Here is a 12,591-nt window from a genome sequence, read left to right on the forward strand (position 1 = left end):
GATGATATCTTTTCTCCTCGTCATAATTTTCAGGTGTTGGTGAATAGTCGCGCTGGACGTGCAGTGAATTCGCGTCTTCATGCAGATGGTGGTCATATCCGCTAGTTAGTCGCCAATCTTGGGAGGGCTAACAGAGAATTGGGTCTGAAGTGATCGCAAGTAACTTACTGGTTACGGCTACATGGTTACCACTGACTATAATTAGGTTGACGAGGGCAATGCTTTTAGGAGCCTGCGCAAGAAGATGAATAGCAACTGCAAAAAATAAACTGCAAGAGATATACAAAGCCGACAAGGAAATAAAAATACCGAAACCCAAACAAGTCGGACGGGAAAGGAACAGTAGGTGACGCCTATTTCTTCCTTGGTTTCTTACCAGCGCTACTCTCCGCCTTCTCATCGACCTATTGAATTGGTCATGCCAAAGGCCCAGACATAGAATTCAAGAAACCCACCTTCCGCTTCGTCCCCTTCGCCTTCGCATCAACCTTCCCTTTCCCCTTCGCCTTCCCAACTGGGGCCGGCGCTGCTGCCTTCTCCTTCGGCTTTACACTAAAAAAGCCGTCGAGCCGTCCTTGCTGTTTACTGTTAAGGAACTTTTGAAGTTTCTCAGCGCCCTTGCGCACACGATCTTCACTGAAAAAAAACGGGATCAGCAATAGTATCCTGGAAGAAAGGAAAAGAAAGACAGCTCACTTGAACCCCTTTTCTTTAACAAGGAATTGTACAAGGCCGTCGACATCGGGATTGGTCCATTCCAGCTGGGGGCAACAACTAATCAGCACACATCTTTCGGTAAAAGTGGCGATACACAACCCACTTCGACTTCGTCCGCAGGCAAAACATCAGGCTTCTCAAAAATCTTCTTGGCCTCTTCCCAAGGCCACTCATCCGGAATCTGCATTCCACCTCCCTTCCCCTTTCCTTTTCCCTTGCCTTTCACAGCGGCTTTACCCTTCTCCTTCGTCTTGGAACTAGCTTTCTTCTTCTTTGGCATAGCCTGAGATGATTTTGGTTCTGCTTCCTCTTCCCCGTCTTGATCTTCTTCCACTGGGTCAGGCATTTCTACATCGGACGTTGGCGCTGGTTCGTCTTCATCTTCGTGCTCGGACTCTTCGTCCGAGTCGACGGCAGCCTGAGCTGCTTTTTGTACGGCGGCTCTGGAAGAGATTAGGTGACGACGTATGTGTGGTGACGAAAACTCACTTTTCTCTCAAATGCTTCACGACGCCTTTGAGCCCTCCATACTCACGTATCAGCTTGAGTGCGGATTTAGGACCGACGCCTTTGATGGGCTCGAGGTAGTCGCATCCAAGGAGGATACATAGGTCAATAAACTTGGAATGGTGGTTAGCGTACGGAGTAAAACGAATAAAAAGGCAGGTACTTGGCTCATGTTCATGTCAAGCCCTTCGAGAGCCTCCTTGAGATTTATCTCGCTGATAGGCTGCTTCTTCGCCTCTGAGAAAGTTAAATGTCGGAACAAGATGGGCGCGTTGAAAGTGAGCGTGTCCATGTCTTCTGAGCCTGCAGCGTACACCTGTATTGCGTGTAAGAATAAGCAGTATACGTAGAGCGCAAGGTATACCTTCCCTCCCCGCGCCAGCTCAGCGCATTGTGCTTCTGCTTCTGAGGGTGCCTAGAGGACATGCTAAATATGAGAGTTAGAAGAGAGGCAAAGTGCGTACAATGACAACGGGGATCCCCATGAGCCTTAAGAGCCGTCGACATTCCTCGTTGTGCTCTCGAGTGACTTTAACAGTCCGCCGTGAAAACCTATCCACATCCTCAACAGTTCCAGTCTCCTTCGCCTCCTCTCCCTCCTCCTTGGCTTCCTCCCTCCTCTCAAGACGTTTCGATAGCTACACCAAAACACATCAGTCCCTGCATGCCCACCCAACCCCAAAAGAAAACTCACCACACCCTTCTTCAACTCTGGCGGCTTCCCATCGAAAATATACGCAGGCTTAATCCCATTCTCCACAATTCGAAGCGTGCGGTAAAACAAGCCCATGAGATGGCTCGTCGTTTCACCCGCATCGTTCGTGAGGAGTTCGCCGTCCTTCTGTCTCACGGCGATGAGGAATTGGTAGATGGACATGGAGGCGTCGATGGCGACTTTGCGCCCGAAGAGGGTCTTTATTTCGTGTTCTTGTATGGCTTTGGGCGCATGTTGGGAGAGGAGCCCTGTGAGGCCTTTGATACCCATTGTATGAGGGAAGGAGTGTAGGAATGTGGTGACGACGCGGCTGTGACGAGGGTGGTGACATACGTAACGCGTCGGCGCCGTGACACGTTACTTTCCCAACTTTTCTCCTCCTTTAGTTTCATCCCAACTTCGCCATTCCACTGAACTATGCACTGATCTTGTGGGATGGCCCAACCAACAAACCTACCAGATCTTTCTCTCGATGCCCTACACTGCTCGACTGTAGCCTCTGTTCTTGTCTAAAACGCAAAATCTTGAGTTACTTATACTTGGTGGATTAATTTCGATCGATGGGCGAATTGGCCTCTCTTCGAATCGAACACATTAATTGCAATGATCTGTAATACATTACGCGGACCTCTTGATTCCATATCGTGAAACACCTTGACCGCTCCTCGTCACCCAATTGTCGTATGGGCCGTGACCGTGACCAATGAGAAGCATCTTCTTCTCGAAATCGGACGTCTCTTGCTTTCAATCTGTCCTGATCATTTCTTGGACGCATTTCAAGCCAGTAACGACAGCAAATTATCCTCCTTCGTCCCTCCGACCCATGACACGACCTTCCTCGACCTCGATGGAATTCTATCCAGCGGCCTAGATGACCGGGTTCCTCGATATATATATATATATGGTCGGAAAGCTCGACGCAGACCTCATTCCTCTCTGCCATGAAACGCAAGCGCGACTCTGAGTTTGCCCCCAACGACGATGACCTCAATGTATCCCGTTTCAACAGCTGCGAGCCTCCCACCAAGAGGCGGAAGATATCCCCGAAGAATGTTTGTCTTAAATTTCACTTATGCGGACTCGGCTCATGTGTTCTTGACCTTTTTGCTAGCCCACCCCAGTGCCGGTGCCGGTCAACACGGTGTTCCGCAATACAGACAACGTCCCAAAAGTATCTTAGTTTCTCCCCTCTGCGCGCAACACAAATTAACCACCGCCCCTCAGTCTCTTGTTAAACCCCAAGCTCGACACAGCAAACTTCGGGGAAAGCTACACAACTCTGACGACAAGGAAACACGATTGAGGAAAGAACAAATGGTTGCTGCCCTCGAGGAGATAAACGCCATAAAAGATCAAAACGAGTTTCGTGAATACCTTGATACTTACTCTGGGTCGTCTGTGATATCTGAGAAGCTTGTGGAGGCTGGGGTGAGGGCGTCGGGGTTGTTGAGAGCGTCGGTGTGTGATGTTGAGGAATGTGGGGTGACGATGACGTTGGATGAGTTGAGTGCTTTGAAGGTGTATGTTGGGAAAAGGCTTCAGTTAAAGAGGTTGGGTATTGTATATGTTCCCAAGTCGTAGTATCTAAGTACTCTGCAAGATGTTTATCATATTGTCCCAGTACTCTGCTCCGGGCCGTAAGTCACCGGGCCATCAAGGTTACTTTGGTCCACGTCCGCCAGAGTCACAGACTTGATTCTGAACATGAACGTCTAGCCAAGTACTACAATGATAGGTGCGCCCATTTCTCTAATTATGTCCCAAGAAAATTATTAACAACCCAGCAAGTCGTCGGCCTTACAGGAGGCATCGCGACCGGCAAATCCACGGTCTCCAACCTCCTCCGAGCAAGAGGCGTCCCCCTCATCGACGCAGACGTCATCGCTCGTCAAGTCGTCGAACCCGGCACACCCGCCCTCGCCAAGATCCAAGCCTATTTCGGGGACGGCGTAATCCAAGCAGTCGGGACTCTCGACCGGAAGAAATTGGGCACGATCATATTTAATGATGAGGAGAAGAGAAGGAAGTTGAATGGGATCGTGCATCCTGCTGTGAGGTGGGCCATGCTTTGGCTGGTTTTGGGATATTGGATTAGGGGGAATAAGTATTGTGTGCTTGATGTTCCGTTGCTTATTGAGGGGTCGCTGTGGAAGATGGTTGGAAAGGTGGTGGTGGTGTATTGGTTCGTCGTCGTTATTTCCATCGCGCATTCATCGTTCTGAATATTTCGTTCGTCCATAGTTCCGTCGAACTCCAACTCCTCCGACTCATGCTCCGTGATAATTCATCAAGAGAAGACGCTTCCTCGCGACTCAACTCCCAATTACCCATCGCGGAGAAAGTCAAATACGCTGATATCGTCATTGACAACTCTGGAACGCGTCAGGAGTTGGAAGCGCACGTTGACGCGCTGGTAAGGAGGTTGGAGCAGGATGCAGGGTGGACGTGGAGGCTTAGTTGGGTTTTTCCGCTGTTCATGGTCGTTTCTGCCGCTGCGACTCTATTTTGGAGGGCTGCTCGGAGGGTGAAGGGTTCTAGACGGGGTAATAAGAAGGAGTAGTTGTGCCGATAATTTGCTGTATGGTAATTTAGTATGTAATCTCCTTTGACCATAACCACAACCATGTCCAATCCATCTGCGCCCAACACACTCTCCGCTCTGAACAACTTCAAGTTTGACCGCGTCATCAACGAAGATCCGCTCACCCACTCTTTGACTTTGCTAGGAACCTTTCCAAACTCATCGGAGCCAGTCCCAGCGATCGTACGCGTTGAGAAGACCGCGTTGGATCCTACAGATGCCCCTCGTCTCTTGGGTGATAATGGGCTTATACAGAGGGCTGTCATGGAAGAAAGCACAGATATCGTACGTGCGATTCCTCTCCGACCCCCTCACCTGGTTGACGATGACGACAGTACACATGGTTCTTTGGATGGTTAGGCGACAACAGGGAGAGCGACCTCAAGATCAATGTCATCTGCCCCGCTACGGAGGTACACATTCGCAAGGTGAATCTCTGCCCATTCTTCGTGGGTGTTGCACATTCATCTGATGTTGGGTTTTCTGGAGTGGTAGTACACGAAACAAGAACAAGTCATGGTTCGCGAGACGCCTGAACTATACGAAACGGTAGTCAAACCGTACATCGCTGCCTTTCCCGCCTCTCGGACGAAGTGGTGAGCTCTATTCAATCTCCTTCACACGCGAGCTCAGCACCTACCTGACTACTAAGGGTGGAAAATATCCTTCTCGGGCTCTCCGAACAGTCCAAAGTCCTATACTCATGTACGGATTTCATGGTTCTGCCGGATATGAAATGGGATTTGAAAACCGTGTCCTCTCTCTACCTCGTCGCGTTGGTGCAAGATCGCACCATCCGGAGTCTGCGTGATCTTAGGAAAGGGCATGTTGGGTTGTTGAGTTCGATTAGGAGCGAAGCGGAACGTGTGGTGAAGGAGAAGTGGGGGTTGGGGAGGGGGGCGTTGAGGATGTATGTGCATTATCAGCCGAGTTATTGTAAGTTTTCGTTGCCCCCCCTGCTCTTCGCGTTTTTTTCTGAGGCTGGGTTGGGTAGACCATTTTCATGTGCATATCGTGAATGGGAACTATCAAGGCGCGATGGTGGGAATGAGTGTGGGGCAGGCTCATCTCCTTGATGATATTATTTCGTTGGTAAGTTACAAGTACTTTTGACAGCTGTAAAGAAATCTCATAATGCTGATAGTTGGAGCTTGAGCTTGAAGGACCGTCTGTGTTTGAGAGGATGACGTTGACGTATGGGTTGGGAGACCAGCATGGTTTGGTCGATGCGATGCGGAGAGCTGGTGCGTTGTAGAGTATCCCTCATTCGATATGCGCAATTTTTTTTTGTATCTGGGATGTGAGATTAAGTATCTACCGGCCCGGTGCTGCCGATGGCTCTGCCGAACAACTGCTAGCCTCTTGCGTTGAACATACTTATCGTTCTATGCATTTCCTTGACCTGCCGCCTGAGCTTATCGACGAGATACTGCTCACTTTCGATCCTTTCGACGTTGCCCGACTATCCCAAACGTGTCGCTCATTTCGTTCCCATATCTACAACGATGACCGTGACGACGCGCTTTGGGGCGGATTATACCTCTCTCAGCAGTACGATGACCCACGTCTCTGTTTGACGCAAGATGGTCGGGAAAGGCCAAAAGTTGACTGGCGTAGAGAGTTGCAGCGTATTCTTCGAGCACGTTCTGTCATGATCGACAGCTCGCTCTGCAAGCCAAACGAACTAGGCAAGGTCTTGCAGACGCTGATCGACATGATTTCTTTCGTGCCTCCGATATCCTCCTCGGGCGGTTCTGAGGACACATTGTCCAATCTCAATTGGACATATACTCCTGGTTTTGAAGAAATCTCGTCCAACCTCGTCTGGGTAGCAGCCATGCTCCGACAGGGCTTCCTAGACGACGTAAAGACGCGTCCTGGCCTGACGGACCGAGAGAAACAGCTCCTAGCAAAACTGCACACGTACTACGGTTTAACAAATGGCGATACTACTCGAAAAAGCCGTGTTGCTTCGTGGGCGTATGTATACAATATGCGGAACTATCGCTGGGATAATGATTTTGGGCCGTTTACCAATGAAGGAGTCCGTGGAGGTGTGAATTGGGAGCATATGCAGGCGATTCATCATGTTATGTCAAGGCACCTTGTGACGCTGGATGAAGGGGAGACTGTTGAATATGCGATTTATAAAATGAGCATGCCGTATACCCAAATTTCTATTCCGAGGGGATTGGATTTGGCGAAGGAGAAGGATTGGGCGGGGATTAAGGGACTTTGGAAGGTTTCTTTTTGTTTTGTGGATCATAGGGATTTGAATGGTATGTTCTTATTGACTACTCAGCGTGTTTACTGACAATGTGCTTAGCATTCAACGACCCGCCTGTATGTTTTTGACTGTATCTGTTGCGGGGGTGTGCTCAAGGTATGAATTGCGGTAGAATTCTGGGATTGATACGTCCATATTTGAGTCGGATGACTTCGTGGAGATCTTTCGGACGATGGACGTCGACCTGGAAGTGGCGCACACAGAACACGATCCTGAACACCCGGATCGACCGGTGATCATCTTCTTTGGAAAAATGCGGGACCCGTCGACGTCGACTATGAGTGGTCGTATTGAGATGACGCCCGATAATCAAGTGCATTGGAGTAGTGTGAGTGCTTACCGACTTTATCGCCATGGCCCAGCACTGACGTGATACTCAGGTATCTGGTGACTCAGGAAATGCTATTTGGAGGTGAGAAGCGTGCTACTTGAGGTTGACCAATCTTGAGCCCGCAATGTAGCTTGGAAGGAATTCAAGTTGGTGGGCTACGTTCCGCTTATGGAGTGCTTGGCTCCTGGACGACGATATACCACGATGAAGATGACCCAGTTGGTATGTCCCTGCTAGCCTATTCTTATGCTTGTGTTCAACACTCCTACAGGACCATTCTGGCTTCGGAAGGCAGAGGACGATGAAGGAGTTGTGATAGTCACCTAAAATATTATTTGAATACATTTAGCGTGAGAAACGCGTAACGCGTGTCGGGCGCGGATGATGATTAGGCAGTTATAAGCTCAGCAGTCTCAGATCAGGCCAGCATCTGTTCTAAAACAACCACCATCGCCGTTCTACAGTCATGTCAGATCAGCCATCCCCACCGGCCAAGCCAAAGCCAGGCTCTCTGCGCGACAGGATTGCCGCTTTTGAGAAGGGAGGTGCTGCTGCTGCGCCTCCACCACCTAGACCCAAGCCAGCGGGGTTTGCGACGTGGAAACCTAAGCAGCCTTCGCCTCCTTCTTCACCGTCTGCGTCAACCGCAGGCGGAGGGGCAGACCATCCGTCACCGTCACCTAGGGCGGGAGGCATGTCGGTCTCTGATGCGAAGGATAGTATCGTAAAGGGCGGGAGTTTGAAGGAACGCATGGCTGCGCTGCAAGGGAAGGGAGCGTTTGGTGCCCCGCCTCCACCTGCACCTAAACCGGCCGTTGAGAAACCAAAGTGGAGGCCTCCTCCAGTTGTAGCTGCTCCTGTCCAAGATGATAATGACGATGGTGAGAGTGAGAGCCATCCCGTACCGTCGGTCCCTGCTCCGACTGCGGCTCCTCAGCCAGAGGTTCCGTCTGAAGAGGGAGGGGAAGGTGCTGCGGAGGAAGGTGAAGGGCAGCCTACCGAGGTAGACCCGGAGGAAGAGGAAAGACAACGTCGTGCAGCGATTGCTGCCCGCATGGCGAGATTGGGAGGTGCGAAGCTGGGGATGGGGCCGCCTGTTATGGGCCACAAACCTTTGCTGCCGTTTAAGAAGCCCTCGTTGAAGGAAGAAACTGGCAAACCGGATGAGGGACCGGTGAACGTTGCTGGTGTTGCTGCGGGACCGCCTCCTGCGGTTTCTAGGAGTGAGGATGTTAATGTTGCAGAGACGGATAAGCCGTCTGTTATTGTTGCTGATGGTACGTGGTTTGTCGTCTTTTGTTGTATCTACCTCACCTGGTGGTCGTAGCTGCTACAACGGAAGAAGGCTCAGCGACCTTACCGACTAGGAAATCGTCCCAAGGCGAAGCTGCTGGTATGCTCCATCTTCTTAGACATTACTCATCTACTGACTTGGTTATTTTAGAGTGCTTCCCAGTCAGGAAAAATTCAGAATCTGCGTCTCTTCTTTCCGTCGACTCTGCGGATTCTGTTCCTGCGCGTAGCCCAAGCTCCATGCCTGTCCCTGCTGTCCCACGTCGAGCTGCTCCTCCCAGGAAGAAAGTCTCCAAGTCGCCTGGGCCTCCTCCTATTGAGCAGGAGGAGGCGGCTGAACAGAAGGAGAAGGAGGTTACTTTGCCTGCAGCAGAACCTCTTGAGCTACAACAACCGGCTGCTGTCACTGGGGAAGAATCATTGACTGAGGAGATTCCGGCTGAACCTCCAGTTGCCGAACATGTGGTCAAGTCGCCAGAGACCATCTTCGACCATCCTGTTGCACTTTCCCAGCCTCCCATTGTCGAGCACCAGGAGGAGCCCTCTTCGAGTGAACCCTCCTTACCTCCTCAACTTCCTGTTCACGTCCAGGCGTCCTCTGAGGTTGAGATGGAAGTTCTCAAACCAACTCAAGAGGTAGAAGAGGAAGAAGAGGAAGTGGCTCGACGCAAGCGAGTATCTGAAAAGTTGGCAAAGATGGGTGGAGTTAATCCATTCGCCCTTGGTACTTCCCGTCCTCAACGACAAGCGTCGATTTCCTCCGTAGAGGCCGCGCCCATTGCTGCGTCCCCTCCTTCGGTTGAACTTGGCAGACGGCCTAGTGTTGACTTGGGACGACGTACCAGTGTTGACTCCCAGCGACGCAGTAGTGTGGACTTGCAGCGACGCACTAGCACTGACTCACAACGACGCACCAGCATTGGATCGCTGCCAAGGCGAGCAAGCATCGACTCTCCCATCGAGCCTCCTCAAAGGAAAGATTCAATCAGGAAATCCAGCGTAGACTCATCAATGTCATTTGAAGAAACCCCCACTGAAACTCTTGGGTTACGGTCACATTCTCCTGAACCCATAAAGGAGGAAGGAGAGAAGAGGAAGATCGAAACGACGTCCGACATCCAGGAAGAGGACGGTAAATATTAATATCCCCTCCCCTATTTTTTGTATAATTTGTGTGTAATATTCATTGATCTTGCCTTTTCCTCTTTCCCCTTTCTCCTATTCGTATAGAAAACGAGACTTACGATGAAGAACATGAAGAACCGCTGACACGTAGTCAGCAACAGCGAGTTGAGGTTGAGGGTTCGCAATATGGTACCACCCGTCAGCTTCATCGTAGGCTGTCCACGACGCTTGCACATGATCAAGAGGACGAGGAGGTCGGGACTCCACCTTTACCTCCACCTCGGGTTCCGCGTAGAGAGTCGCTTTTTGCTCGCGAGTATCCACCACGGAGAGTGGTTCCGACGACACCGGATGATGAAGAAGAGTTTGAACAACAAGGACATGAGGAGGATGTGCACACTGAAGAACCGGAAGAAGTGGGGCAAGAGGATGAGGGTGAAGATGATGGGAACCTTGCAGCTTCTCATCTCTTCGTGCCTCCTCCTAGGGCGCGTAATCGGTATATTGAGGAACCTCTGCGACACGACGACGAGAATGAAGGTACGGACAACGAGTCGGTGCCTTTGCCAATTCCCCACCGGAGGTCTATCGAGGCATATGCAAGGGACAGTGATGGGGAATCTTCTGCTCCTTCGACTTCTTCCCCTCAATTTACCTCTCGCCCCATGAGAAACATCCCTCCGCCTCCAGTTCGTTCTCATCTTCGTCCAGGACCTCCCTCGGATATGGGGCATGATTCAGATTATGATGAGGTCCTGCCTGTTCGCCCGATGAGGTCGAAAGATCGACCAATTAGTGTGGATGCGCCTGTGATTGTACCACCCCCTCCCATACCGGTTTCCCCACGCAATCCGGTGTCTCCCCTTCACCACACGCCTACCCCTCCTCATGCAGCTCCTCCCCATCGGGTGCTTCCACCACCTCCCCCACCGCCTATTCGTCAGCCTGAAGAGCTTTTGACTGCATCTTCTTCGTTGTCTGTCCCTTCTGAGGTTTTGGACGATGAGGAAGGGGGTAAGTGTCCTTTTCTAGAAATCTGGTTGAACTATTGATTGATTCTCGTGAGTAGACCCAATAGATCCCACGTTCCACAGTCCAAGTAGGAGGGCGTCAACAATCACTTTGCAGTCGCCGCCTGCTCTAGCTGGCTTGGAGAACTTGACTCCTTCTCACTTCCAGCGTCCTCCTGCTCCGGCTCCTGCTCATGCTTCAGAACCAGCTGGCGAGGAACACGTTGAAGAGGAAGCTGAGTCTTCGAAACGCAGAACAATTGCTGAGCGCATGGCCAAGTTGGGAGGAATTAAGTTTGGCGCTGCACCACCCGTTCCTACTCGTCAAGCCCCCCCTGCAAGACGCGAGGATGAGCAGGCAGCACAAGAGCCTGTTGCTGCTGCTGAGGAGAACCAAGGAGATGTTGGCGAAGAAGATGAAGAAGAAGAAGAGAGAGCTCGTAAGGCGCGAATCGCTGCGAAGTTGTCTGGGATGGGTGGAATGCGGATTGGCATGATGCCTTTGGCTCTTGGGACTGTTGCACCCCAACGATCGCATGTTTTGAGGGATGAAGATGCTTCCTCAGCACCCGTCTCACCTGCGGTGTCCACTCCTCCTCCTCATCGTGCCATTCCTCCTCCACGAGCGCCGCCTTTTGAACCTCATGAAAGGGACGATAGTGGCACCTCGGAAGATGGCGTTAAAGTCGAGGCAGAAGAAAGCGAGATCGAAGAAGTAAACTATGAAGATGCACAGGAGGAAACGCCGCCTCCAGTCCCAAACCGAAGGGCTACTTTGCAGGGACGTGCATCTACTGATACTTCGAGTTCGCTGAAACGCCGATCCACTGATATAGCGTACTCTCAGCCTCCTCGACCCCCTCTTCCGACTAGTCTCCCAACTCGAAGACCTAGTGTTCAGACCACGAGAAGTGCAAGGAGCGCGTCTGGTGATTCATCTTTCGGTGTTGCGCCTCCAGTTCGAAAGTCGTCAATGACTGTTCCAAAATCTCAAGCAGAGTATGTGTTCGTGGACGAACCCCAGTCTGTAGAGTCGCAAGAGGTTCCACCACATTTGCCGCCTGGGCGACGGGCAGTACCTGGTCGAGCAGCACCAACACTTCCTCCGTCGGATTTGGCGGACAGTATCTCCTCTCAGTGGGAGCTTCCCTCCATCCCTAGTGCATCGTTCGATTTTGGCGGAGGTGATCTGGCAATGTCTTGGACAGACGCAGGGATCTCTGGCACTGCTCCCTTGCCTCCGCCTGTTGTGCCAGGAGGAAGGAGCTTGGCAAGGCAAGAGTCTAAACTGTCTGCGGATGAGCTCATTGCCATTTGGGGTCGGGTTGGTGTGCAGATTTGCGAAGTTGCCACAGCACTGTTTGAGAAATCTAAAAAGTCGTTGATTGGCGATGGAACGTATGCAGGCTTCGTCAGCGCTGTGCTCAGCGAAGTGCCGAATGCTGCCCCGCTGTCGTCTGGGTATGGGTATCTCATATATCAGCAGACTGGATCGGCTGTGCAGAAGAGGGCTAGTGAGATCATGCCTGGAGACGTGGTGGAGCTGGTGGACGCGAAGTTAAAAGGTCACAAGGGGCTTCAGACCTATACGCAGACTGTAGGCGCAGGAGAGCCGTTGTTGGGCGTTGTGGGTGAGTTTGAGCCGAAGAAGTCGAAGGTGAGATTGTATCACGCGAATCAACATGTTGGACAGCAGGTTCGTTGTTGGTTGCTCTTCGTTTGACCTAGGTTGGTTACTGACTGATGCCTCCGTAGACTGTGGAGGCCGTGAGCTATAGGCTGGAGGATTTGAAAAGCGGTGCGGTGAAGGTAAGACCCCCCAACTCTTCGTTGCTTGCTCTGTCTCAAACCCTTTTTTTCCGCCCAGGTGTACCGTGTCTTAGAAGCGTGAAAAAAAACTTAATCCTGAAACATTGGGTCATTCACTGTCATATATTGTAGCACTAGCTCCTCATTCACCGTCGCTCATGTCTTTGAAATGTGTATTTTTCCTTTCAACGACTGCGCTATACGACTCGACAGAGA

The 12,591-nt window shown here is 51.3% G+C and overlaps 7 protein-coding genes across 7 annotated transcripts; 5 read left to right on the plus strand and 2 right to left on the minus strand.

Annotated features, from left to right (window-relative positions):
* Nucleotides 1-416: 416 nt before the first annotated feature.
* On the minus strand, nucleotides 417-2,209 carry LACBIDRAFT_254074 (uncharacterized protein; the record flags this gene model as incomplete). The annotated part of the gene is made up of 9 exons (XM_001886998.1): nucleotides 417-636; nucleotides 697-761; nucleotides 821-909; nucleotides 1,130-1,140; nucleotides 1,207-1,337; nucleotides 1,388-1,540; nucleotides 1,589-1,639; nucleotides 1,689-1,862; nucleotides 1,919-2,209. The coding sequence occupies 9 exons, from the start codon at nucleotides 2,207-2,209 to the stop codon at nucleotides 417-419; spliced, it is 1,185 nt and encodes a 394-aa protein (XP_001887033.1).
* Nucleotides 2,210-2,287: 78 nt separating this feature from the next.
* On the minus strand, nucleotides 2,288-2,882 carry LACBIDRAFT_309616 (uncharacterized protein; the record flags this gene model as incomplete). Its single annotated transcript, XM_001886999.1, has 2 exons — nucleotides 2,288-2,352; nucleotides 2,374-2,882. The coding sequence occupies one exon, from the start codon at nucleotides 2,880-2,882 to the stop codon at nucleotides 2,487-2,489; it is 396 nt and encodes a 131-aa protein (XP_001887034.1). The 3' UTR covers nucleotides 2,288-2,352; nucleotides 2,374-2,486.
* Nucleotides 2,883-2,929: 47 nt separating this feature from the next.
* LACBIDRAFT_309617 (uncharacterized protein) lies at nucleotides 2,930-3,174 on the plus strand (the record flags this gene model as incomplete). The annotated part of the gene is made up of 2 exons (XM_001886909.1): nucleotides 2,930-2,991; nucleotides 3,051-3,174. 2 exons carry the CDS (start codon nucleotides 2,930-2,932, stop codon nucleotides 3,172-3,174), a joined length of 186 nt encoding a protein of 61 aa, XP_001886944.1.
* A 480-nt stretch (nucleotides 3,175-3,654) lies between these two features.
* LACBIDRAFT_175004 (uncharacterized protein) lies at nucleotides 3,655-4,568 on the plus strand. Its single transcript, XM_001886910.1, has 3 exons — nucleotides 3,655-3,674; nucleotides 3,728-4,121; nucleotides 4,181-4,568. The coding sequence occupies exons 1-3, from the start codon at nucleotides 3,668-3,670 to the stop codon at nucleotides 4,497-4,499; spliced, it is 720 nt and encodes a 239-aa protein (XP_001886945.1). The 5' UTR covers nucleotides 3,655-3,667; the 3' UTR covers nucleotides 4,500-4,568.
* A 335-nt stretch (nucleotides 4,569-4,903) lies between these two features.
* LACBIDRAFT_239274 (uncharacterized protein) lies at nucleotides 4,904-5,775 on the plus strand (the record flags this gene model as incomplete). Its single annotated transcript, XM_001886911.1, has 5 exons — nucleotides 4,904-4,948; nucleotides 5,016-5,116; nucleotides 5,173-5,456; nucleotides 5,515-5,612; nucleotides 5,671-5,775. Coding segments are annotated over 5 exons (633 nt in total), but the record flags the coding sequence as incomplete, so codon positions are not given.
* Nucleotides 5,776-5,907: 132 nt separating this feature from the next.
* LACBIDRAFT_309620 (uncharacterized protein) lies at nucleotides 5,908-7,465 on the plus strand (the record flags this gene model as incomplete). The annotated part of the gene is made up of 6 exons (XM_001886912.1): nucleotides 5,908-6,799; nucleotides 6,847-6,863; nucleotides 6,920-7,135; nucleotides 7,188-7,219; nucleotides 7,269-7,360; nucleotides 7,410-7,465. The coding sequence occupies 6 exons, from the start codon at nucleotides 5,908-5,910 to the stop codon at nucleotides 7,463-7,465; spliced, it is 1,305 nt and encodes a 434-aa protein (XP_001886947.1).
* A 139-nt stretch (nucleotides 7,466-7,604) lies between these two features.
* LACBIDRAFT_309621 (uncharacterized protein) lies at nucleotides 7,605-12,457 on the plus strand (the record flags this gene model as incomplete). The annotated part of the gene is made up of 7 exons (XM_001886913.1): nucleotides 7,605-8,415; nucleotides 8,466-8,531; nucleotides 8,583-9,563; nucleotides 9,662-10,570; nucleotides 10,626-12,262; nucleotides 12,322-12,375; nucleotides 12,434-12,457. The coding sequence occupies 7 exons, from the start codon at nucleotides 7,605-7,607 to the stop codon at nucleotides 12,455-12,457; spliced, it is 4,482 nt and encodes a 1,493-aa protein (XP_001886948.1).
* Nucleotides 12,458-12,591: the final 134 nt, after the last annotated feature.

Source organism: Laccaria bicolor, genomic scaffold (genome assembly GCF_000143565.1).
Source record: "Laccaria bicolor S238N-H82 LACBIscaffold_41 genomic scaffold, whole genome shotgun sequence".
Lineage (NCBI taxonomy): Eukaryota > Fungi > Basidiomycota > Agaricomycetes > Agaricales > Hydnangiaceae > Laccaria > Laccaria bicolor.

What these genes read in the sequence shown, in the direction of transcription:
- LACBIDRAFT_175004 (XM_001886910.1), top strand. An exon ending in AAGGTGGTGGTGGTGTATTG is followed by an intron (nt 4,122 to 4,180) that starts GTTCGTCGTCGT and finishes GTTCGTCCATAG; the next exon opens with TTCCGTCGAACTCCAACTCC.